General features: G+C 48.3%; 1 protein-coding gene across 2 annotated transcripts in view; it reads left to right on the forward strand.

Moving 5' to 3' along the window:
• Positions 1-3499: 3499 nt before the first annotated feature.
• RHPN1 (rhophilin Rho GTPase binding protein 1) overlaps positions 3500-24886 on the forward strand; it is a 33298-nt gene continuing 11911 nt past the window's right edge. Inside the window, exons 1-5 of one of the 2 annotated variants that reach the window (XM_057406668.1) lie at positions 3500-3876; positions 14422-14540; positions 20076-20204; positions 22925-23000; positions 23383-23460. In XM_057406668.1, the coding sequence (XP_057262651.1) occupies positions 3781-3876; positions 14422-14540; positions 20076-20204; positions 22925-23000; positions 23383-23460 (498 nt within the window). In that variant the 5' untranslated portion in view covers positions 3500-3780. The remainder of the gene's footprint in view (positions 3877-14421; positions 14541-20075; positions 20205-22924; positions 23001-23382; positions 23461-24886) is intronic. The other variant, XM_057406669.1, reaches the window with a different exon arrangement.

Raw genomic sequence — 24886 nt, forward strand, 5'->3', positions numbered from 1 at the left:
AGCCCAAAAACTGGAACTGAGGGGAATCCCCTAACCAACATCTCAACAAGGAGAGCTGCTGGGAGGAGAGCGCATTGCACCACTCAGGTGTGGGATTGAGCCAAATGCTTTGCTTTAAAGCAGCTTAAGGAAAACCACCTTTCATGAGATAAACCCCTCTTCAATTAGTAAATTAGCCCCCAAATCCAGCCTTGCTCAGCTGCCTCTTACCCATTAAAGCCCCATGGTTGGGTTTAGAGAGGTCTTTGAGCCCAAACTTTGGAGGCAGAGATGCAGTCCTGCAGGGTACCATAAACTGGTACTTACAACCCTCATCCTGAAGCACTCACTCACCCATCCTGCCCCTCTCCAGCCCTGTTCATTGCTTTCACCTGCCCACTTTGCCATCAAGCAACTCATCGCAGCTGAGCTTCAATTGGCATCAGCCATTCCCAATCTGGTGCAAGCAGGGAAGAGAATGATGCAAAGGGACGTTGCATAGCAAAGGTTGCCCCAAAATTCTGGGTTTTGAGGGCAAAAAAAAGGCATTGCTCCATGCTGAGGTCCCCAACGAGGGCACGTAGCGGGGCCACGCGTTCCCCTGGGAAGGTGCCACCTGGTTCTTCCCAATGATGCTCCCGGTTTGTGGCTGGGAGCGGAAAAGCCCAGAGGCAGGGCTGGCTCCGGGAAAACCTCTTTGATCTCCATTGCGCCATCCCAGGAAAAAGCATCCAAGCCACCTTTCTTGCTGGATGAGTAAAAGTTGTCAAGGGATGGGAGCCAGCCCCGGGGTAGGGAGCAGGAGAGGACGACTTCGTGCTGGGGCTTGCTCCCTCTTGGCTGCTTTCTGCCAAGCCAGGGACTCGTGTGTGTTTCGTTTTCTTCCCTTTTCCCCCATGGATCCCATCTAGATTTACGGAGCAGGTTTATCCCAAGATCTCCATGCCATTTGGGATGTTCATAATGGGAAGCAATGGGGTTTGCAGAGTGGGTAAGCTGGAATAAACCACTCCTAACTTAGACCAGCTCCAGTTATAGGTCCTAACCAAGCACAACCTGGGTTAGACCTCTTAATGACTGAGTTTTATGCCATTTCCCTTTGCAGATGGCCTTCGGGATGGGGGAGATGGAAGTGGGATGGCTCCATCCAGGGCTCTGCAACGGGGAAATGTGGACCACAAAAGGAATGTGGTTTATCCTTGGGGAAAACCAGGCTGCAAATGGGGTCTCTGCATGGTCCAGTGACACCACAGCGAGCTGTTGAGGGATGTATAGGTGCTAATATCCCATGAGCTGTCAATCACAGCTCCTTCATTAGCTTTAGTAGAGGAATAAATACCTCTTCCTGCACACCCTCTGCTGTGTAGACAGTTGCAGTCACACAATTAAAGCACTTTTCTTTGCAAACCGCTGCAATATTCATCCAGAAAAGCATTGCTGCTATTCCAGATTAATCAGTAATTCCACTTTGTTGGTCCAGCAGCTCCTTTAGGATTGGGAAATCCAGAAGGGAGAGAGAAATCCTTCCTAACACACTCCCTTCTGTGGAATCGCACAATCCTTGAAGCCCCAACAAGGAAAAGCTGGCTGGAAAAGGTGGAAATGGTTTCATATATTTAGCCAGCTCTAGGTTTATTCAGTATAAAGGGGTTAATGTACGCTGGGATAATTTGTTTGCCCTTCTTAAACAGCACAGAGTTCCCTGTATCCTGTTGACATGAGTAAATTCATCACACACAAGCGTGGTCTCATTAACTTCATTATGAAAACGAAGCTAGATCCTGATAAAGACTTAAGGGACCTTTTGGTGGTGACACACACAGGTGACAACCAGCTCAGCATCCCCATGCTGGGCACTGTATCCGTTACAACCCTGTATGCATCTTGGGAATGGGATTTTCCCAACTCTTGGATATTTTTCCATAATATTTTATCGGATTTAATACTGTTGCTTAGTCTGACTCATGATCCCGATTGAGAGTAAAACCCTTCTATGGTTCAACCATATGGCTCAGAGGAGGGAAAATGGGGTAGGGTTTGCTTATATCTGCCTGGAAATAGCAAGAAATTGGGGTTTACTTTATTTCATCATATATTTTTCTGTTATATTTTGTATTATATTGTGTTTTGTACTAGAGCAGCATCTTATAGCCATAGCAGGGCAAGGGCACAGCAGTCCAGGTGTTGCTCCAGCAGCTGTGCGAGCTGCAGTGCCCCCATCCAGATGTTTTGGGGTTTATTTGGGGGGTGGGAAATGATGCAGCCAGGGGACCACACAGAGGAGAGCACCTGGAGCATAGCATTGGGGCAGAAGGCTGAATGGAGGCGCCTGTGGGTGCTCCCTTATTGCACCCCACACCACAGCAGCCCAGATGTTGCGGGGGGGGGGTGTGAAGAAGCCGAAGAGGGAAGAGCGGGGATTAAGGGGGGGGGGCATCCAGATGTGTCCAGGATGGGGGGGATGCCGGCTGGAGGTGGGATCATCCAGATGTGGATGGGGTGGGAGCGGTCACGCACCCAGATGTGGGGCGGGCCCCCTGAGGGACGAGGCGAAGCCCCGCCTCCCCCCGTGACGTCACCGGCGTTCTAATTCCCACCGTTGCCACGGGCGACGGGCCCTCCGCCCCTCCCCTCCCCTCTCCGTTGCTCCCCCCACCCCTCTCCTTTCTCTCCATTGGCTATCACAGCCGTCACTCAACTCCATTCCCCTCTTCCATTGGCTAAAGCTGCTCTTAGCCCCGCCCCACCACCCTCCTTATGCCCCGCGCGGCCCCCGGGGCCGGCGTCGCGTTCGCTCCCGGTCGGCAGCGCCCGGCGGTGGGGCCGTGAGGGGCACCGAGGGGTGAGCGGGGCTCAGGGCAGCCGTGGTGTGGGGTTGCACCCCCTAAGGGGGGCGGCTGTGGGGCTTCACCTTGTCTGGGCTAGCTCTGTGACGGGGGGGGACTGTAGGGTTTGCCCCCCCCCTTCGGCTGAGGTAACGCTGCACGGGGGGGGGGGTGTCTGAGGGGATTTACTCCCTTTACCCATATAGGGCGGCTCTATAAGGGAGTTCTGTGGGGGTTTGCCCCTATTCCCTAGCTGGGGTAGCTCTATAAGGGGGTTCTATAGGGGTTTCCCCGCTATTTGGGGCAGCTCTGTAAGAGGAGGGTCTGTGGGGCACCCCCGTTTTGGGGTATATGAAGGGGGGGTGTCTGTAAGCTTTGCCCCCCCCATCTTAGCTCTGCAGGGAGGGTTTATGGGGCTTTGCCTCCCATATGGGGTATCTTTGTAAGGGGGTCTATAGCGTTTTGCTTCTCTTTTACCCCCACCCCATTTGGGTACCTCTGTAACTTGGAGGGGGTGGGGGGCTGTGTAGTTTCTTCTCCTCTATAGTAACTCTTTAAGGGAGGTCTGTGGGGTTTGCCCCCCAATCTGGGTTAACTGCAAGAGGGGTCTGTGGGGTTTGCCCTCCTTTACCCAGCCCCCCCAGCTGGTGTAGCTCTGCAAGGGGGCCTGTGGGGTTTGCCTCCCCCCTTATAGAGGGGTTTGTGGGCTTCCCCCCCTTCATACTGGGTGTCTCTTCAAGAGGGAGCTCAGGCTGTGGGCTTAGATCTAAGTAACTGTTATATGTATGGGGACTTGTAGCATAAGTGAGCAAGGGCTAGTGGGGGTTTAAGCCCCCCATATAGGGCAGGGCTGGGCTCTGAACCCCCTTCAAGGGGTTAGCAGGGTGTGGGGCTAACCAAGGAGAGAGCCTCGAGCCACCCAGTGAGGCCAGGCAGGAGCCCCCTCATTCAGCCTGTGGATGCTGCGCTCCTGGAGATGATGCCCCCTGAAGAGGAGAGCCCTGATGGGGAAGGGGACAGGGACAATGCCCTTGTCCTCCTGCAAGGTCTGAAGAGCAGCAGCACCCGGAAGGTGAGGCACCGCGGCGGGGTGCCATGGTGGGGGGTGCAGGATGGCAAAGCACCCAACTGATGCTATATGCGGCTGGGTATCCCTGTTTGGTCTATGGGGATGGTGGTCCCCATGGGTGGGAGTTCATCCTGGCTATCAAACCATGCTGGGAGGGTCAGGGTACAGTTTGATAGGTGACATAAATGTGGCCATGTGCTCATCCATAAGCAGATTTACACAGCTGTCTCTTAGCTCATTGTCTCTTAAACTCCACTCCTTTACCTCTTCTTCCTCCACTAATTCCGAGCTTCCTACTGACTACTTTTAACCAAATTCTCCTTTAGTTTGGCGTTTTCTCCTTCTTGCCCATAGGAAGATGGTCCAGCCCAGCACTGCCTGTCCCTCTTGCTGTTCGAGATGTATGGGGCAGTGTATTGTTCATGGACAAACTTCTCCCTTGGGAAGTTTGCTATACATGTGAGATGGGGCTGATAGCCTGTTGCCGTCACTTGTTTAATCAGTAACAGCATGGTGAAGCCAGTAAGTGTTGTCCTCAGCCTGTGACCAACCCCACTGATTGGCTTCCCTGTTGTCCCTTGGGTGTCAGTGCATGCTCCTGGGGTTGAGGAGGCATTAGGGTGTGTTTCTTGCAAGAAAAGGTGGGTAAATGCTCTCTTTTGGGGTGGTTTAAGCAGTTTTCCCGTTAGGTCTGCGCCCTGGGAGCCAACTTTATAAACCTGCACTGGATTTTCCCTGTAATCTGATCTCTCCATGCAAGTCTGTAATTTTCAGAACCCGTTCTTCAGCAGAGACCTGCACTTCTGCAGCCCTTTGGCAAAGAACAGAGCCCAAAAAACAAATAAGCAGAACTACAACCAGGCTCTGTAGAGGTGGTTTATTTTGTGCCTCTTTCCTGAGTGAGGGTTGAGATTGCAGCCAGGGCTGAACAAGGATCAATCTGATCTTCAGTCACTTGAGCCTGGACTCTCCAGATGCAGCTAAAGAGGTTGCAACCTTAAACCAGGTTGGAGTTTATGTAGGGCTTGTCTAAATAGGTAAGGAGAGATTAAGAGGACTTTGTTTTAACAGTTTATTCTGTGTATGGACAGGGTTTCCTTTATATGAGCAATTGGTTTACCCTGTTTGGATGGAGAGTAACATAGGAAACTATTACAGCTCTTTGGGGGGGGAACTGGCAGGGGATCTACAGCGTCTGTCATAACATGATTGCTTTTCTCATTAAAAAAACAAAGCCCCTGATTAGATTTCCTGTTAAAGATACCAACTTTTTGTTTCAAAGAAATGATCAATACAACCTCCTGTAGTTGTTTGGTTGTTATGGGGCCATTGCACATTTGCTCACTTGCAGGGGATCCTGCCCACTGCTGTGCTGGTGATTATTTGCTTTCTCTGCTAGGGCTCATGTACTGAGGCTGAAGATTTAATACATCTGTTTCCTGCTGGCACCCTGCCCCAGCTCTCACGATGCCCTGAGCCTCCCCCAGCTCTCTAAAGCAGCTTCACCCTCCTAAACTGAAGCTGAATACAGGTTTTGCTGTTTAAAGCCCCCCAGTTCTCCCATATCTTTATTTTTCTCCCTTCACCACTTTATTTTTCCTTCCTCTTCTGAGTGCATTAGCCAAGAGCGAGGCACTTTGTTGGGCAATGTAAAACCTTAATCCTCTCCTCATTTGTTAAAAGGCTGTGGTGATGTAACCATATTCTCAATAAAAGGTTTTAGAGGTTTTAGCTGGTAATGTCTCCCACAGAAACCCAGCTTGTAGCCAGAGTGCTTCATGAGATTAGGGTAGTGATAGGGACTTTTCTATATAAATACATGTTCAGGGAGCAAAAACTGCTTGTTGTGACTTAACTGTTGCTTATAGTAATAGCTCATGTTCTTCTCTGAAATTGGAGAAGAAAGAAATCATTGATAATCTTTTAAAAAGGAGGATTTTAAAGCCTGCTTTTGTATGTGGAGTGTGGCTTTTGTTTTGCTCTCTAGCCTATGGGCTAACAAAGCTAAACCAGGGTCACTTGGCCACTTGTCCTGTGCAGGCCTGCCATAAACTTGTGGGTTGCAAAGGGGAATAATAATCCCACTTGACAGCTCTGGCTCTATCAAAATAACTTATAAACCATCATAGTTCTGGAAATAAAGAGGTGCTGAGAGCTTGATGATCCAGTTACCCTGTTTCTACTACATGTTTTCCAGCTGCTGGATCATCTGTGTTCTAGGAAACATCCCTTTTTGGGGGTCAAAACTGAGTGTCAGGGAATATTATTGCCCCTGAGAGAGGAGGAGAATAAGTAACTGCATGTTTTATATTGAGTGGGGGGTGTTGTAAGCATTTACTGGGTAAAACCTGCAGGTTTGGGGTTGTTCTTAGACACCATATGCTCATGACCACAGGGTTGAGGCTTGTGGATCAAGGATACCTCTGTTAATGACACAGTGACTTGTAGTAGTGCTTCCCAGAGCTGTAGCACTTGGTGTCATAGAACCATAGGCTATTTTGGGTTGGAAAGGACCTTAAAGCTCACCCTGTCATGGGCAGGGACACCTTCCACTAGAGCAGGTTGCTGCAAGCCCCATCCAACCTGGCCTTGAACACTGCCAGGGATGGGGCAGCCACAGCTTCACCAGGCACTCTGTGCTAGCACCTCACCACCCTCACAGGGAAGAACTTTTCTTGCATACAACCTAAACTTCCCCTGTTTCAGGGAAACCCTGAAACCCATCACCCCTTTTCCTATCACTCCAGTCCCTGATGAAGAGTCCCCCTCCAGCATCCTTGTAGCCCCCTTCAGACACTGGAAGCTGTTCTGAGGTCTCCACACAGCTTCTCTTCTCCAGGCTGAACAGACCCAACTTTCTTAGGCCGTCATCTTTGACTGTACCTTGTCTCTGCACAGATATTTTACTCTAGTTTTAACTACAGAGCAAATGTCGATATTCTGGAGTTTGCCTTGATGCAAGCTATGTGGAGAGCAAACACAGCTTAGACTTGACCAAATGTCATGGAGTTGGTCATCACTGCTTGAATTGCACTTGATGGTTGTTGCTTGACCTGCCATGCTCTGATCTTTGGCTCTTCAGTAATCATTTCTGCTTGGGTTGAAGGCTTCCCGGGTGCAAGCCAAGTGATTTCCTTGTTCTTTAGCACCTCTGTGCTGTTTTAATTCCATCGTGAGTGCAGACTGGTAGTGCTGGAAAGGTTGGTTGGTCACTCAGTTGGTGGTGGTGAACGCTGGAGGAGCTCACCCACTTAACAGCTTTGAAGCCTGGGGACCTTAAGGGTTAGTAGCAAACCATCCCCAGCACTGGCATAGTTTTTCATTGCCCATGAATCCTGGTCCTACCTAAAGGAATTCTCCTTTGGATGAAAGAGCAGTTTGCAGATGGGATGATGCTTGGAGTCCAGTGGTTGTGGTAGCTCTGTCTGAAGTGTAGCCCTCATGGGTATTGGGTGTTAAACTGAAATATCTCAGGCTTGTTGTAGCCCTGCTTGGGTTTACCTTCAGAGTTCTAGGGTTTATTTACTGTATCCTGTCTGCCTGTTCTCTCCCTGTGTGTGTAGAAGGAGCACCTGCGGTGGCTCTTGTGGGAACTACTGGGGTAGGGATGAAGTGGAGGTGAGATGTGGATCCAGGCTCCAGAAGAGCTGCTGCCATTTCATCTGAGGGGTGTATTTGTGCCCTGAGCAACCAACCTCACCTATTGCTTAGTGAAGAGGGAACAAGGGAGCACTGAAGAGGTTAAAAGAGTGTAATCCCAATGGGTTGTCCAACAGGAAAGATGAACTATGTCCTCTTCCTTCAATGGGGAAGGGCTGAATAGTAACTCTTATAAAATCATAGAGTAGTTAGGGTTGGAAAAGACCTTAAGATCATCTAGTTGCAGCTCCCCTTTTGACTCCCTTCCCTTAAATAAAGCAATAAGCTGTCTATTCCCTGGGAGGGATAATTTATACAGTTAATCCAGAATAATCCTCAAGGATTTAGGGAACATATGCAGCACTTTGGGATAATTGAAATGCTGAAGGCAGTTGAGGCTTCAGGAGATGCAGCAGTGGAGCATCACTGGTACCTTTCCCAAATGCAGCTGGGTTATGCTTAACATCCTCATGATAACCACAGTCTCCTGAGTTGGTCTCAACAACAGAAGCTGAGGTGGACCTTGTTCTGCCTTTGGTCCTCAGCTATGTCCCTAAACTCTGGTTGTCTGATTATCAAACACATCAGCTTTGCATTATGAGACTAGGGGTAAGCTCATGTTGCTGGCCATGGGGTACTCGGCCTGCAGCGCAGATGTACCCATATGCAGTGCATGATTTTAATGACAAATCTCAGTGCAGATAACTTGATTTCCATCAATGTTTCCATCCCATATTGAAAAAAAGGGGCAGAAATGCCTGACTCTGAAGCAGCAGCTCATCCCTTACATGTTGCATTGCCTGGCACCAGGGTTCACTTTATCACTGCCATGTGGGCATGCAAACATAAGGGGTTGGCTGCTGCTGTGCCCCCCTTGCAGCTTTCTCCTTGAACTTCCCTGTCCTTGGGGATGTGAAGGTTGTCCAGTTGGAGGTGATGTCTGTAGGGCCTGTGTCAGCACAAGGTAATGACTCATGTCTCGCCACTGACATATTATGGATGTCACCAGACTATGTGCAAATTAAACTTGAGCTTCTCCTCCTATTCTGTGGGTGCTCTTCAGCTGTTCCAGTTTTTAGAAGCCTTGATGGTGACTTTTGTGACTAAAGCTGGTCTTGGAGATCATAGAATCCCAGACTGGGTTGGGTTGGAAGGGAACTTTAAGCTCATCCAGCTCCAACCCCTGCCACAGTCAGGGACACCTTCCACTAGAGCAGGTTGCTCCAAGCCCCTGTATCCAACCTGGCCTTGGGCATTGCCAGGGATGGGGCAGCCACAGCTTCTCTGGGCCTCAGTACCCTCACAGGGAAGAGCTTCTGCCTAAGAGCTCATCTCGGTCTCCCCTCTGGCAGGTTAAAGCCATTCCCCTTGGCCTGTCCCTCCATCCCTTGTCCCAAGCCCCTCTCCAGCTTTCCTGCAGCCCCTTCAGGCACTGGAGCTGCTCTCAGGTCTCCCCTTCAGGAGCCTTCTCTTGTCCAGGCTGCCCCAGCCCAGCTCTCTCAGCTTGGCTCCAGAGCAGAGCTGCTTCAGCCCGCACAGCATCTCTGTGGCCCCCTCTGGGCTTGCTCCAACAGCTCCACGTCCTTATGTTTGGAGCCCCAGAGCTGGATGCATTAGTCCAGGTGGTGTAGAGGGGGAGAATCCCCTCCCTTGACCTTCTGGTGGTACAGCCCAGGATAAAGTTGACTTTCTGGACTGTGAATGGATCTTGTTCAGGTCCCATGGATTTATACACCTCCTCTTGTTTATAACTTTAACAGCATGTCCTAGGCTTGTGTCTTACCTTCTCACAGGTGTCACAGTAAGGGCTTGTGGTTCTCCTTTGATCATAGTTACCCTTTGATCACTTCACATGCTGTTTTCAGTTTTGCTTTTACTCATTTGCTTCCAGCAATTGAGCTCCTGTTTTTCTATCAGAAAATAAAGAGCAGAAATGAGTCCCTTTGTGCACAGCTTTGCCCTTTGGACTTGCTGGCATCCACCTCTTCCTCCAGGTGATTAGTTTTATCTGTTATTAGTGCTGGGAAAGCTCTGAGGCAGTGGCCTTGTTTTGGAACCAGGGTCACAGGTAAGTGCTGTAGGTGTGCCTCATCACTCAAGACATCCAGGCTCCATCTCCTTGTGTTTACTGGAGTTGTGAAGTGCAAAGGTGATCATCTCTAAACAAACATTGCCTAAGGACTTGCTTATAGAAGGAAACCTAACCACATAATTGCTCTATTTAACACCCTAGATGGGTGCTTTTGAGCTGGAAGAGGTGTTGTGGTTGTGCTTCCTGCAAATATAGGGTTTGAGTTGGCTGCAGGCTTGACATCCCTCAAAGGGGACCCGTTTGTCTTGGCCTCCTCTGGAAAAGAGGTCTTTTGGCCTCTTTCTTGCCTTTTCTTCCTCATATGAAGGCATTGGTTGAGTACTTTCTGTAACACCGATGTCTTCCCATGCTGAGGGTTGAACACAATGTCACTTGGCAGATGTCTCCTGAGCATCAAATTGGCCTTTCTACAATTATACTGCCTCTAATCCTGCTTTGTCAGAGGCAATAATCCTCAGAGCTGCACACGACTATATAACTTAATGACCCACATTCATTTCATGGCTCTCTTAACAGGCACTGTTCTCTGTGTACATACAAGCTATGCAGTTCTTTGGCTCCTGCACAGTCTATGGGCTCTTCCAGTACAAGTTATGTCCTTGCCTCTCCTTTGTGAGAGCTTTAAACTAGGAAGGCTGAGAAATCTCATATTCAACCTGGCTGTTTCTTAAGCACCCAACTTTACCCTTCTATTCATGTCCCTAGGTGCAACCTAAAGCCCATGAAACTGGTTCAACCTTAAAGGGTTGACCTCAAAAAAGAATTAAGCAAGGACAAAACCATTTTATAACCAAATAGCACATTTTGGTGGTGGTTTTTGATTTTTCCCTTATGTGAGGCATGATCAAAACCATCACTGCTTACTTTAGGAACTCTGCTGTAGTTTTTAGCTTGGAGAGTATGGGCACAGGCAAAGCTTTGGGTTCCTTTGAACACAAGCTGTTGGAGGATGGGCTTTCCTCTTGTGTCTCCATCTTCCCTATCTACCTTTTGATTTAAATACGGCCTGTTTTGCTCATGATGGTATTTCCTTTCATATATATATATGGTAACCTGGCCTAAGCATAATGTTCTGAAGCTGAGTTTCCTTCATGCTCCTGTATACGTGAAATAGCGCCACTTGTGCTGTGCTCCAGGAGCAGCTGCAGACTGGGCTTGATTGTTCCCCATGGTGGCCTTGGCATAATGCTTATATTAGTCCCTGCCAGCCAAGAGTGATGCTTTGGGACCAGCAGATCTTCTGGAGGTGAGATGTGCTGTAATCCCATGGGTTACTGCGCTTACTCAACCTCATAAAGGGTGAGGAGGAAAACAACGTGTTGGGAGATCACATGAAGTCCCTAAGGACAGCAAGTCTCAAGATCCTTACTCAACATCTTCACAAGGCTTTGGTGTTACATCAGGTGCTCCAATAATACCAGACTTTCCAGTATGGTTTTGCTGTTGGCTTAGAAGCCTGGATAATTATCTTAGGAAATCCATTTGAGAAGGCATAATTTGGATGGGAGTGAGGAGAATGGGACTTTGCAGCTCTATGGATGGCTTAGTGTCTCTCAGAAGAAGTCTAGGTAAATTGTAGAATGGAATATTGGATGTTCTGGATGTTGTTGTGCTGTGTTTGGTCCCCAGCTGCATCAGGGCTTACAAGTGTTCCTGGAGGGCAGCTCCTTTGTGTTCTTGTGGAAAGATGAAGACATTAATGATCATCAGCTCTGATTATGCTTGAGGGGGTTCTTGTTCATCAGCTGTGACACTTTGACTTGAATTTTGCCTCTTGGTGTTCTCAGGCTGGGCATGGGAGAACTGGGGAGCTGCCTAGTCATTTAGTTAAACACCTTAATGCTTTTGCAGTGAAGAGGTTTTAACACTGTCATTCTACATCTTGTAGAGCCATCCTAGTGTCTTCTGATGCCCCTTTTCTTCTTTATTTTCTTCTTTCCTTGCCTCCAGACAAGGAGCTGTTCATGGACCTTCTCTGTGGTTTCAGATAGTCCTTCCACTTGTACCTTTTCCATCATATCTCACCTGCAGTTCCTCTGGCCTCCTGCCTATGTATTCAGGAGGTCTTTGCTCCTCCCTTAAAAACCCTTTAAAATTCTTTGACCACTTCTGAGCAAAGCTTTGCAAGAAGTGGAGATGCCTCAAAGGTGAATGAAAGCTCCTGTAGGTATTGCTGAAGGCAAAGAGATGCTTCCCACCTCCACCAATTGCTACTGGGGCTGTTGAGTTTTGGATGAGGCTTTCTGGCTCTGGAGGCAGGGAGAGTCCTGGTTCCTGCTCAGTTCCATGTATTTGTATATGTTTGTGTTTGTGGCTCTGGGAATGACAAGTGCCCCCCTGTAAACCTGAGGGGCTGCTGAAGTTTTAATATGCACCAACTTTTGTTTCTCCTTTTCCTTTCCCTTAAGCTTTAACTTTCATTTCTGGTTAATGTCTGTGAAGAAACATCATTGAAGGCACAATGCTTGTAATCACCCTTTAATAGAAGGAGTACTTGTGCAACATCCTGGCCTATGTCTGCATGAGAAGCTTCTTTCTAGAGAGGAGTTTGATGTCTCTTTTACTTTGAGGGCCTCTAGGGTGCTCAGTTTTGAGAAGTCCCTGTGTGGTTGGCTTCTAGTTTTCAAGGGCCATGTTTAATAACGACTCAAGCTTCTTGCTGGAGAGAACATGGTATTGTCCATTCTTGGGCTTCATGGTGTCTAATTCCTCATCCTTCCCTTTTCAATTTATGGATTTTTCCCAATGGAGCCAACAGTGTGTGCAGGATGTGTGAGTACCCCCAGGGCACTTTGAGATCAGCCTTTCATGTTATTTGCACCTGGTTGTCTCAGACCCAAGATTTGTACAGCTATGGGGGTGTTTTCCTTAACATCCCACTTAATTACTTTTGTAGAGTAATCCTGCTCCCCTGCTCCCAGCTTGTTCCATCAGTAATTTCAATGGATTACTGTAAAGCACTAAGCCTGCAGATTTATGGACCAGATGGAATGGCTCTGATTCCTCAGTTTCCAATTAGGAGCTCGAATCTTCCACTTCAATGAAAATGCCCATGTTAATCCAGCCTCTTTTCAAAGGGGACACCACTTAATGGCCTTCAAACACAAGAAACTAATGTTCAGAAGCTGAAGTCCATGAAAATGCCAAGTTTTCCATTCCCTACTTCATCAAAACTGGTCTCATACCTTTTTGAGCAAGAATTTCTCTTTTTTTCCTTTCCTATTTCTCTTAGGAAGATAATTTTAGAAGCAAATTCTCCCAGAGTAACATTTGGACCTACAATGTTTGTTGGAGGGATAACCAAGCATTGACCTGGCTTGTTGGATCTGAGACTGTTGTGACCCATCCTGGAGGATAAGACTTGAAGCCCAGAGACATGTCTACATGGAAGAAATTAGATGAGAAGGTGTATTGGGCTGGATGAGTGGGCACTCTTGGAGCTCTGTAGAGTCTTTTAAGTGGCAAAACCCCTTCATATGGAGACAAGGGGTCCACCAGCTCTGGTGGAAGAAGAGCAATGAGGAGCAGTGTAAGACTGATGTGCACAGCAAATAGAGATTTTATAAAGTAAGGCAGTTGGGGCTGTTCAGCCTGGAGAAGAGAAGCTGTGTGGAGACCTCAGAGCAGCTTCCAGTGTCTGAAGGGGGCTACAAGGATGCTGGAGAGGGACTCCTCATCAGGGACTGGAGTGATAGGACAAGGGGACATGGCTTCAAACTGAAACAGGGGAAGTTCAGGCTAGATTAAGGCAGAAGCTCTTCCCTGTGAGGGTGCTGAGGCACTGGCACAGGGTGCCCAGAGAAGTGGTGAATGCTCCATCCCTGGAAGTGTTCAAGGCCAGGTTGGATGGGGCTTGCAGCAACCTGGTCTAGTGCAAAGTGCCCCTGCCCATGGAGGGGGCTAGAACTGAATGATCTTAAGGTCCTTTCCAACCCAAGCCAGTCTGATTCTATGAAATAATGCCTTTGAGGAATTTATTTCAGTGCCTCAGTGGATCTTCATATGTTCTTGGAGGGATCTGCCCATGTTTTGCACTGATGTATGAAAAGCAGGAGGTCTCCATCCTCTCCTCTCCATCTCAACTGACCAACTATGTGCTCTCCCAAACAAGGTTGTTTTCCTGGGGGTTTTTGGTTGTTTGGGTGTATTTTGGGTTTGTTTTATCCAGGGGTCTTTTAGAGCCTCACTTCATCCATCTGAACTTCTCCTCAGACAATGGAAATCATTCGCTTGGGTAGAGCTTTTTGTGGCCGCTGGATTCAGAGACCCTCCTTGTTTCAACTGCACTGCCTGGGGCATCCCATAATAAACTTTTCCCTCCTGTGAGACAGAGGGATATTGCTGTCTGTCATTTCCTGAAGTCAGAGATTAAATGTGTTTCCCTGTCTGCAGAAAGAGCCAAAGCCAAGGAAGGAGGAAGGGATGGAATTCGTTTACTGCTTTGTGCAATTCATTTCTCCACCCCTGTGAACTCTTGACTTGCCATCTGCACTTGATCCCCTATAGCTGGAAGGAGATGAAAGCACTTATAGGCATGGGGTCACATCTGTTACAGAGCTTGAGGGTTATATAGAGCTCATCTGCAGCCCCCTGGGTCTTGTCTCATGTCTGGATGATAGGACATTAGGAAAGAGATGCTTAGTTCCTGTTCATGGTTGCATTTGGGAAGCATTTTGAGTAGCCTAGGAAATAAAACCCAACACATGGTGTTAAAGACTAAACCTTTTATTTCAAGTGCAATCCCAGGCTATCAAAGTGCCATTTCTAACCATAAAGTGGTGCTGGTTTTCTGGTGAGACCCTGCCCTTCTCTCTCAGCAGGGCTGTGACCCATTTGCGCAGACCCAACGCAGCAAACTGCAGCATCGCCGGGCCCGGATTAACCAGCAGATCAACAAGGAGATGAGGATGCGAGCGGGGGCAGAAAACCTCTTCAGGTGAGTGCTGGTCCCCAGAGCATCCCTCTGGCCCAGGAGGGATTTGCCAAGAGATAGAAATCCGTTATGTAGTGATGGTGGAATCCATAATTTCAGCATTAACTGCTTCCCTTGACGGTGGCTGATGCTGAAGCTGTGGCTGCCCCATCCCTGACAGTGTTCAAGGCTAGGTTGGATGGAGCTTGGAGCAGCCTGATGTAGTGGAGAGTATCACTGCCTGTGGCAGTGGGTTGTAACAGGATGAGCTTTCCAACCCAAACCATTTTATGATGCTGGCCCTTCCATGGCTATGGTTGAGGTTTGTTCAGTGTTCCCCAGGCCTTGCAGCATTCATCCTGGATATAGCTGCTTCATTCAATGCTAATGCTATGAATTTTAACAAAAGCGTCTAGTTTTAATGTCCTGCCAGACTGGTACAAAGCAGGGTGTGAGCAGATGGAATAATGGGAATAAAAGTTTAACTGGGTTTGAGCTTGGACTGCAGAGCTCCTGCCTGATAACCCCAGGGAGTGAGTCACATCCAGCTTGATTTCCAGAAAACCCATCCCAGTGCTTCCAGCAGAGCAGAACCTGAAAATTCAGGGATGTCTTTACATATGGGCATGGCCTTCACCTTCAACAGGCTCTTCACCCTGTCAGAAGATGCATTTATGGGATGGTGCAGCAGTTGGCACCTTTACATGGCTTTCAGATTGCAGCTGGACCAGCACAAGGAGAGCCTGTGCGTTACTGCCTTCTGCTGTATAATGTTCATGATACAAAGACACAAATTTTGCTGCTATTTTACCTTATTTTAACCCAAGGATGACCTTTTTTGTAGGTCTTCTGTATATCTCATGTTCCTGTAGGATATTGGACCACATGGAGGATGGTCATGTCCTTAAATATAAGGAAATATCATAAGGCTGCCCTATAATAGCCTTTTGGGGCATATTTTGCCAGTTTATTTTCTCCAATTAAATAACTGTTATATATGAGTATATATGACTATTCAGTATATATGACTATATATTGAATGATTTAACATCAGTGGCCTGGAATTGAAGGGAATATTGAATTCCATACTGAACCTGGAACAAGGGAATAATAGTTTTTCCACCAAACCATAGGAAGAAATGGTGCTTTACTGGTGGCTGACACCACTGGTGCTTCTCAGGGGAGGTGTGGATACAGTCCTTGCACACTACTGCTTCAAGCATGCTGCTATGCCTCATCTAATTAAACTGAGGCCATGAAATCTCATCATGTGCCTCTTCATGTGCCTCTTTTTCATTATTAAAAGCAAATAATACGTAGGGGCAAATGTGCTGGCTCAGCAGAAATGTGCCTGGCTGCGGTTTGGGTGCAAACAGTGGGAATCATCACTACATGCAGGGGAGTGAGCAAGAATGTGATGCAAAACACATCTTAATTACTCAGCCAGGGCAATGCAGTGATGGGGCTGCCCTCTTTTTGCTGGATCAGCACTTTGAATGTCCTTTGGGAGCAGCCACTTCTCCCTCCCTCCCACACGTCCACTTTGCGGCTGAGTGATAATGGGGGTTTCTGGGTGATGTGATGCCCAGAGCTTAGAAAATAGGGGAAATCTAGGGGGAAGAAGAATCAAGCTTGGGCCTGAAATTAAAGGCTGAGATGGGGGATATTATATTGTAATGTTTATTGCTTAAAACCTATAGACTCGAGTTGCAGGGAGAAACTTCCTTTGCATGTAAGTGCTAAATGGAAATGGATTAAAGCTGTGGATTGCCCAGCCTGAGTTTGCAGCTGAAACAAACCTAAACCAACCCTCAAATCTCAATGCTTTAAAGAAAATAACTTCCTGAACTGTTCTCTTGAGCATATCAGCCTCCTTTCCTGGGGAGGTTGCTATGAGTGTAGTGTTGGAACTAAAAGGTACATGTGGTGTTTGCTCGGTGTGTGTTAAGAGGGGTTGTTTGCTGGATAAATAAAGGGGAAGAGGCAGCAGAAAGCTTTTCTTTTCATGTTCTGGGATTGAGAGAAGCAATGGGGGAGATAAAAGTGTGGCAAATAAACCATTTCCATAATGAAATAAAGAATGAATCAGAAATCTTTGATGTTGGTTAAGCAAACAATGATTGTCTCCATCAACCTCCTCTATGAAGTTACATAGGCTCTGTGTGCTCATATAGAGCTCAGTGCTTGCGCTGGATGGAGACCATGAGGTGCATCAGCGTGGGTTTGCACACAGAAAGATCAAGTGCTCCCCTAAATTCTCTCTCTGATAGGTAACTGTGCTCTTTCTGCTTCATGTGGCCCTTGCAGAATGCAGACTGAAGTGCTCCAAAGTGATATTGGGCTTTCAAACCTGGTGCCAAGTCTTGGAAGAACTTGCATGTACATGTAAAATACTGCAGAGCAAAATTGGGCTTTGGAGGGTGGTGTGTCCTTTCTGCTTCAGAACAGGGGTGAAAGCACTGGTCAGAAATATATCATGGATATGTGTAAATGTTACTCTGGTGCTGCAAATCAGCTATTAGTAATGTAAGAAATGAATATATAGAGATATATAAAATGGGAAGTTCAGGTTGGAGATAAGGAAGAAGTTCTTTACTCTGGTGAGGTGCTGGCACAGGGTGCCCGGAGCAGCTGTAGCTGCCCCATCCATGGCAGTGTTCAAGGCCATGTTGGATGGAGCCATGGGCAACATGGTCTGGTGTGAGGCATCCCTGCCTATGGCAGGGGTTGGAACTGGAGGATCTTAAGGTCCTTTCCAACCCAAACCGTTCTATGGAATGCTGAAGGATGTTTAAATAGAAGTGGCCACAGAGATATTTGGACCTGTTATGATTTTGCTTGGTTTAGAATAAAGCAAATGCATTGATCTTGGGAAAATCCCAGCAAAGAGGAGTCAGGGGAGGAGACACTAAAGGACCAGCATCTTAAAACCAGCTTAATACCAAGTCAAATGCACCGTGTTCTGTAAAAGCTGGGGGAAAGCAGAGCTAGTGTTGTTTTTCCTGGAGCATGGTTTAGCACTAGCAGCCAGAGCCCCTCTGGGCTGAGGACTGCAGCTGTCAGCTCTGGCTTATCTCTCCCCACTTTCCTTTGGAGCAGATAAGGAAGGTGTAATCAGCCTGGGAGCAGGCAGCTGAAATCAGTCCTTGCTGTTTACATCTCCTAATGGGCACAAGTGGGGAAGGGAGAGCAGGGTCCAGCTCTGCTAATGGGTGAGTACTTTTCTTATAAAGAAGGGGGTTTTGCACCCAAAACTGAAATTTTTCTCCTCAAACCTCACGTTAATCACTATTATTTGATGTGGATGAGCAGCTTGAATGCTCATAGCCAAAGCTGAAGCTGCACTGGAGGTGGCAGTGTAGATGGGCAAGGGGAAGGTTGCAGAAAGAGCAGGTTCTCCCCCTGTGCTGGGCACTGGTGAGGCCGCACCTTGAATCCTGTGTGCAGTTCTGGGCACCTCACTACAAGAGAGACATTGAGGTGCTGGAGCGGGGCCAGAGAAGGGCAGCGGAGCTGGTGCAGGGCCTGGAGCACAAATGTGATGGGGAATGGCTGAGGGACCTGGGGGGGACCTGATCACTGCCTACAACTGCCTGAGAGGAGGATGGAGCCAGGAGGGGCTGGGCTCTGCTCCCAAGGAACAAGGGATGGGACAAGAGGAACCGGCCTCAAGCTGCACCAGGGCAGGTTTAGATGGAGCTGAGGAACAATTCCTTGCCCAGAGGGTGCTCAGGCATTGGAACAGGCTGCCCAGGGCAGGGCTGCAGTCACCGTCCCTGCCAAGTGTTCACACACTGTGGAGAGGAGGCCTCAGTGCCATGGGTTAGTGGTGGCCTTGGGAGTGCTGGGGCATGGTTGTACTGGATGAGCTTAAAGGTCTTTTCCAACCTGGTTAATTCCATGATTCATCTGAGCAGGGTGCAACAGTGTAAGGAATTTTGCCTGGCCTCAGAAATTCTTTATGCTGAGGTGGTGAGGCACTGGCACTGTTTGCCCAGAGAAGCTGTGGCTGCCCCATCCCTGGCAGTGTTCAAGACCAGGTTGGACACAGGGGCTTGGAGCAACCTGCTCTAGTGGAAGGTGTCCCTGCTCGTGGCATGGGATGTGGGACTAGATGAGCTTTACGGTTCCTTCCAGCCCAAACCATTCCATGATCATATGCAAGGCAAGAGGTTCTTCAGGTAGGTTTGGATGGATGCACTTGGAATCACACAATTGGATAACTTCATCTCTATTTCTGAGTGCAACCAAACGTTGACAAATAGAATCATAGAATAGTTAGGGTTGGAAAGAACCTTAACATCATCAAGTTCCAACTCCCTGCCACCGCCAGGGACACCTCACACTAAACCATGTCACCCAAGGCTCTGTCCAACCTAGCCTTGAGCACTGCCAAGGATGGAACATTCACAACTTCCTGGGCAAACCCATTCCAGTGCCTCACCACCCTTACAATAAAGAACTTCTTACTTATATCTTCCTCTGTTTAAGTTTTAACCCGTTGCTCCTTGTCCTATCACTACAGTCTCTAATGAAGAGTCCCTCTCCAGCATCCTTGTAGTCCCCTTCAGACACTGGAAGCTGCTCTGAGGTCTCCACGCAGCTTCTCTTCTCCAGGCTGAACAGCCCCAGTGTTCTCAGCCTGTCTTCATACGGGAGGTGCTCCAGCCCCTGAGCATCCTCATGGCCTCCTCTGGACTTGTTCCAACAGTTCCATGTCCTTTTTATGTTGAGGACACCAGAACTGCACGCAATGCTCCAGGTGAGGTCTCACAAGAGCAGAGTAGAGGGGCAGGATCACCTCCTTCGACCTGCTGGTCACGCTGCTTTTGATGCAGCCCAGGATACAGTTGCTTTCTGGTCTGTGAGCTCACACTGAAGCTGGCTCATGTTCATCAACCAACACCCCCAAGTCCTTCTCCATAGGGCTGCTCTGAATCTCTTCTCTGCCCAACCTGTAGCTGTGCCTGGGATTGCTCCGACCCAGGTTTAGGACCTTGCACTTGGCATGGTTAAACTCCATGAGGTTGGCATCAGCCCACCTCACAAGCCTGTTGAGGTCCCTCTGGATGGCATTCCTTCCCTCCAGGGTATCAACTGAACCACACAGCTTGGTGTCATCACGCGCACTCAATCCCACTGTCCATGTCAGTGACAAAGATGTTAAACAAGACCGGTCCCAACACCGATCCCTGAGGGACACCACTCATCACTGGTCTCCAGCCGGACATTGAGCCATTGACCACAGCTCTTTGTGTGCAGCCATCCAGCCAGTTCTTTATCCACCGAGTGGTCCATCCATCAAATTGATGTCTCTCCAATTTAGAGACAAGGATGTCATGCAGGACAGTGTCGAACGCTTTGCACAAGTCCAGGTAGATGACATCAACTGCTCTACCCCTGTCCATCAGTTCTGTAGCCCCATCATAGAGGGCTACCAAATTGGTCAGGCAGGATTTCCCCTTAGTGAAGCCATGCTGGCTGTCGCTAACCAAATGGGTGCAAATAGAGGCACTGATGAAATGGGGGAGGTTTGATCCATGTTGTGTTATCTTGCAGGGCCACCAGTAACCACAAGGTCAAAGAAACAGTTGCCCTGGAGCTGAGCTACGTGAACTCCAACCTGCAGCTGCTGAAGGAGGAGCTGGAGGAGCTGAACAGCAGCATGGATGTGTACCAGAATGACAGGTACAGAGCCTATGGAGTGCAAAGCGCAGCTTTTTCAGCTGGCATTGTATTATTACTGCTACTAGTAGCTGATTTTTGCTTTTCCTGGGAGCAGGTCAGCATCTTTCGTGTACCTATTGCTCTGCCTCCTGCTCTGTACAGGGTTTGGCCCTCTGGTAATGACCACTAAGTAGTGGCTGAAGGATAGGGGAGGACTTGGACATGAGCCTGGAAGCAGTTTTTTGTCCTGGGAACATCAGTGTTTCATTTATAGAGCTGTAAGGAGACCCAATTCAACCTCTTTTGCTAGTAGATACTTAGATGTTTGGGGATGTATGGTGCATAGAATCATAGAATGGTTTGGGTTGGAAAGGACCTTAAGATCATCCAGTTACAAACCCCTGTGGCAGGGACACCTCACACTAGACCACATCACTCAAGTCTCTGTCCAACCTGTCCTTGAACACTGCCAGGGATAGGACACACTGGTGTCCCAAAGCAGGAGGAATAGGTTAGAAATGACCATCTTTACTTGTATCATCCACTTTCCTGAGCAAGAGATTTTTCCACCATGTGAAATAAGGTTTTTAGCGGACGAAACTCCACCTGAGGCACTGGAATGGGTTGCCCAAGGAAGTTGTGAATGGTGAAACACTGGCACAGATTGCCCAGAGAGGCTGCAGATGCCCCATCCCTGGAGACACTCAGGGTGAGCTTGAGCAGGGCTCTAAGCAACCTGGTCTAGTTGAAGTTGTCCCTCCTTATTGCAGGGGGCTAAACTAGATGACTTTCAAAAGTCCCTTCCAACCCGAACCATTCAGTGGTTTTATGACTTTATGTCCATCCACATGCTTTTCCCAATGCTTGCTCCTTTCTCATGGGAGGATGGTTGTGGTAGTGGGAATAGAAAGAGGTGCAAAGACCAGGAGAGCATCAGTGACTTCATCTTGTAGGTTACTGCAATGACATTAAATGTGGGACCAGGATGATCTTGGGGCAGAAATGAGTTAGGTTCATGGGATCTCCTATGGGGAATAAAGCCAAGTGAGCCCCATACGTCTGCCACCCTTGGGTGTTTGTAGTCAGAGGGTCTGTAGCCTCTGAATGGAATCCTGGATGTTGATGCTTCTTCTGCACTAGAAGCAGGGATGCAACATCTGTGTTGCATGCATCCTCCCAGAGTTCTTCCTTATCAGGGCTCAGCTTTTCTTACCTGCCTCTGGTTTGCCCTGGTTTAAATAGAAACCAGCAACAGCAGCAACCCCAAACCCCTGCCCAGGCCGAACAAACACTCCTTTGTTTGCTGCAGGCATTGGATTCGAGCGGAAATCTTGGTAGGGACAAACAATAATGGCTTTTCTGCTCTAATTATAGCTCTTGAAGCTGTTTATTCAGTAGGAAGGGATGAGAATGTGGGTGCAGCCTCCCTGCCCTGCTCCCCTGGTTTCTACAGCTTTCTTTGCCTCTTTTCCTCCCTGGATTAATGAGTGATGTGCTCACAAGTTAGCAGCAGTTTCTGGAGGGAAGGAGAAAGAGTTGTGCAAATCTGGGTTGGGAAGAGCTTGATCCTGCCTGACCCAGCTCCCATCTCACCCTGTGCCAGACTTCCTTGTCTCTTTAAATTAGGCCAAGTGGCCAAGGATTCAGTAACGTGGCTCAGTGATAGTATTGGGGGCATCCCCAAGGGATAAATGGGTATGAGGGAAAGCATTTGTGGAGCAAATTTGAGCTGCAGGTGCCATGTTCTCTGTCTTTGTGTACAGGAATTGGGTGATGGGTCCAGCTTGTAGTGATAGGACAAGTGGTGATGGATTCAAACTGAAACAGGTTGGTGATAAGGAAGAAGTTCTTTACTGTGAGAGTGGTGAGGCACTGGAACAGGCCGTCCAAAGCAGTAGTAAGTGCTGCATCCCTGGCAGTGTTCAAGGCCAGGTTGGATGGGTCTTGGAGCAACCTGGTCGAGTGTGAAGCATCCCTGCCCATGGCAGGGGGTTGGAACTGGGTGATCTTAAGGTCCTTTCCAACCCAAACCATTCTATGATTCTTTGAAGGGCTGTGAATTGCATGCTGCAGGCTCTGCTCTTCATACACACAATTTCTTTACCTGTTGGCAGCAGAGAATCAGAATAGCTGCTAAATCCCCTGTCAGGGAGAAGATGGTCCTTTCTGGCTGTGGTTCTGCAGCTCTTCTTCCTCAGTGCTGTACACCTGCCCCGTTTTCATGCTGAAATACAAACCACTCCCTAACTGGGTGTTCCCAACGTCATCATCATCTTCAGGGCTTTACAATATCAACTGAGCTCTGTAATAAGAGCTATTAATAGACAATTTCTTTTAATAGAGGTAGAACATGTCAATATCAGGCACAGTGTGCAGCCTGAGCAAGGCTTTATCAGCACCAGAGCCCAGATTAGCACACAGGAGTGGGTGAGTCCATGACCTGTGCCTGGTTACCAAGGTATTAAAGCAGCTTCATTGCTGGAGCTGATTTTGTGGCTGTTACCTTTGTTAGGGAGTGACAAGGAGAAGCTGGAGGAATAAGGGTGGTAGGTTCAGGTTCTATTCTTCTCTTGTGCTGCCATTTCCATTGGGAAGAGCATCCTTCTGCTGTGCAGAATTGAGTCCTCTTCTAGTTTTAGCACAAACCCAGGGCAAAGAGCTGCTTTATTTTAGTCCCTGACACAAAAGGTCTCTCTAAGGCTTTTAAACCAACCACCAAATATGTTGCTGACTTCTTCCAGTGAGTCCATCAGCGTCCCCATGATCCCTTTGGGTCTGAAGGAGACGAAGGAGCTGGATTTGCTGACACCACTGAAGGTGAGCATCAGGGTTCCACACTCTTGACGTGATGGAAGATGATGGAAGGGAATGACTGTGCACTTTGGGAGATATTTCAGTACATGGGGATTGTTGGGTGCTGTAGAGGAGATGCTGCAGCAGCTCCAAAACAGTTTCTGTCTTGGAAGAGCTGCAAAACCCCAAGTTTATGTAGAGGAGCTGGACTTACAAAATGGGAAAATGGGAGGTGAGGGTCTAGAGATATTGAACACCAAGAGCCAAGCAGGGAGGAGTTGTTTTTCACTTGCGGGGAGAGCTGGCAAGTTGCTTATACAGAACAGCCCCAAATCAGCCTTTAAATCATGCAAATCTGTTTTAAAGGGTGACTCAAGGTTTTCTCTTCTCTTGTTTCCCCATCCAGGATTTCATCAGTGAACACTATGGAGAAGAGGGCATCTTGTTTGAGAAAGAAATCAAAGAGTTCATGGAGCTGAGACAGGTTGGTATCTTCAATTACAAAGTCTTGCTTTGACTTGTCCAGAAACACTTGTTGAAGGTGCCACATTTTGCTCCAGGGGTCTCCTCATCCTCTCTCCAAGCTGCATCCTTATCCTTCTGTCTTAGGGTACAGGATTCCTACACTAAGCACCAGTAATCATTTGTGACTGTTCACCCCAGTAAGGCCAAACAACTGCTCTCTCCCCAGTTAGCATCTGGAGAAGGGGAAATGTAAAGCAATCCAGTAAAGGTGGATTTGCTCCTCTCCTATATAACAGCTTTTGTAGGTTATTTCATGTTTTGCCTTTGGTTCAGGAGACTGGAAATAAAGAGACTGGATCAAGCCCTTATGAATGGGCCTGATCCTGCCTTTAGCCTGTGGGAGGGGAACCCTGCAAAGCCAGAAAATGGCAAAAGGCCTGTCTTTAACATTAGTTGTTAGGAGAGCTCTGACCCTCCTCGCCATGCCAGGTCAAAAGCTCAAGGGCTTTTATTAAAAGCATAAATCCTATTTCTTCCATGGCATTTATTTCATGAGACTTTGTATGACTTTCTTTTGAAAACAATAATAATCCCAGCCTGATTTAGATGAGCATCACATCCAGCACAGCTCTCAGGCTGCTGGCTCCAGGTTTGGGCGCCCCATCACCAAACTGGTACCTCCCCAAACTTTCTTGCAGCTGAATCTGTGCCGTGGGGCTGCCTCCCCCTGCTGCACAGCATCTTCACTGCATTTCCCCCTGTGCTGGGCACTGGTGAGGCCGCACCTTGAATCCTGTGTCCAGTTGTGGGCCCCTCACTACAAGAGAGACATTGAGGTGCTGAAGTGGGACCAGGGAAGGGCAGTGGAGCTGATGCAGAGCCTGGAGCACAAGTGTGATGGGGAACAGCTGAGGGACCTGGGGGGTTCAGTCTGGAGAAGAAAAGGCTCGGGGAGGAGCCTTATTGCTCCCTACAAGTGCCTGAGAAGAGGATGGAGCCAGGAGGGGCTGGGCTCTGCTCTCAAGGAACAAGGGATGGGACAAGAGGAACCGGCCTCAAGCTGCACCAGGGCAGGTTTAGATGGAGCTGAGGAACAATTCCTTCCCCAGAGGGTGCTCAGGCATTGAAACAGGCTGCCCAGGGCAGGCTGGAGTCACCATCCCTGCAAGTGTTCACACACCATGTAGCCAAGGCCTTCAGTGCCATGGGTTAGTGGTGGCCTTGGGAGTGCTGGGGAACGGTTGGACTGGATGAGCTTAAAGGTCTTTTCCCACCTGGTTGATTCCGTTGATCTAATCCTATTGATTGTATTGATCTGATCCATTTGATCGAATAACTCAGGTGGAGTTTTCCCCTCCCTGGCCTGACCAGCATGTGCAGCTCCATAAATCCATCATTTCCTTTCCCATTTTTCTCTCTCCCTTTCCCACCCTCATGTCTCCTCT

The sequence above is a fragment of the Pezoporus wallicus genome, unplaced genomic scaffold (assembly GCF_028554395.1).
Source record: "Pezoporus wallicus isolate ANWC-B61680 ecotype Strahan unplaced genomic scaffold, APGP_CSIRO_Pwel_v1 contig_13859, whole genome shotgun sequence".
Taxonomy (NCBI): Eukaryota; Metazoa; Chordata; class Aves; order Psittaciformes; family Psittacidae; genus Pezoporus; species Pezoporus wallicus.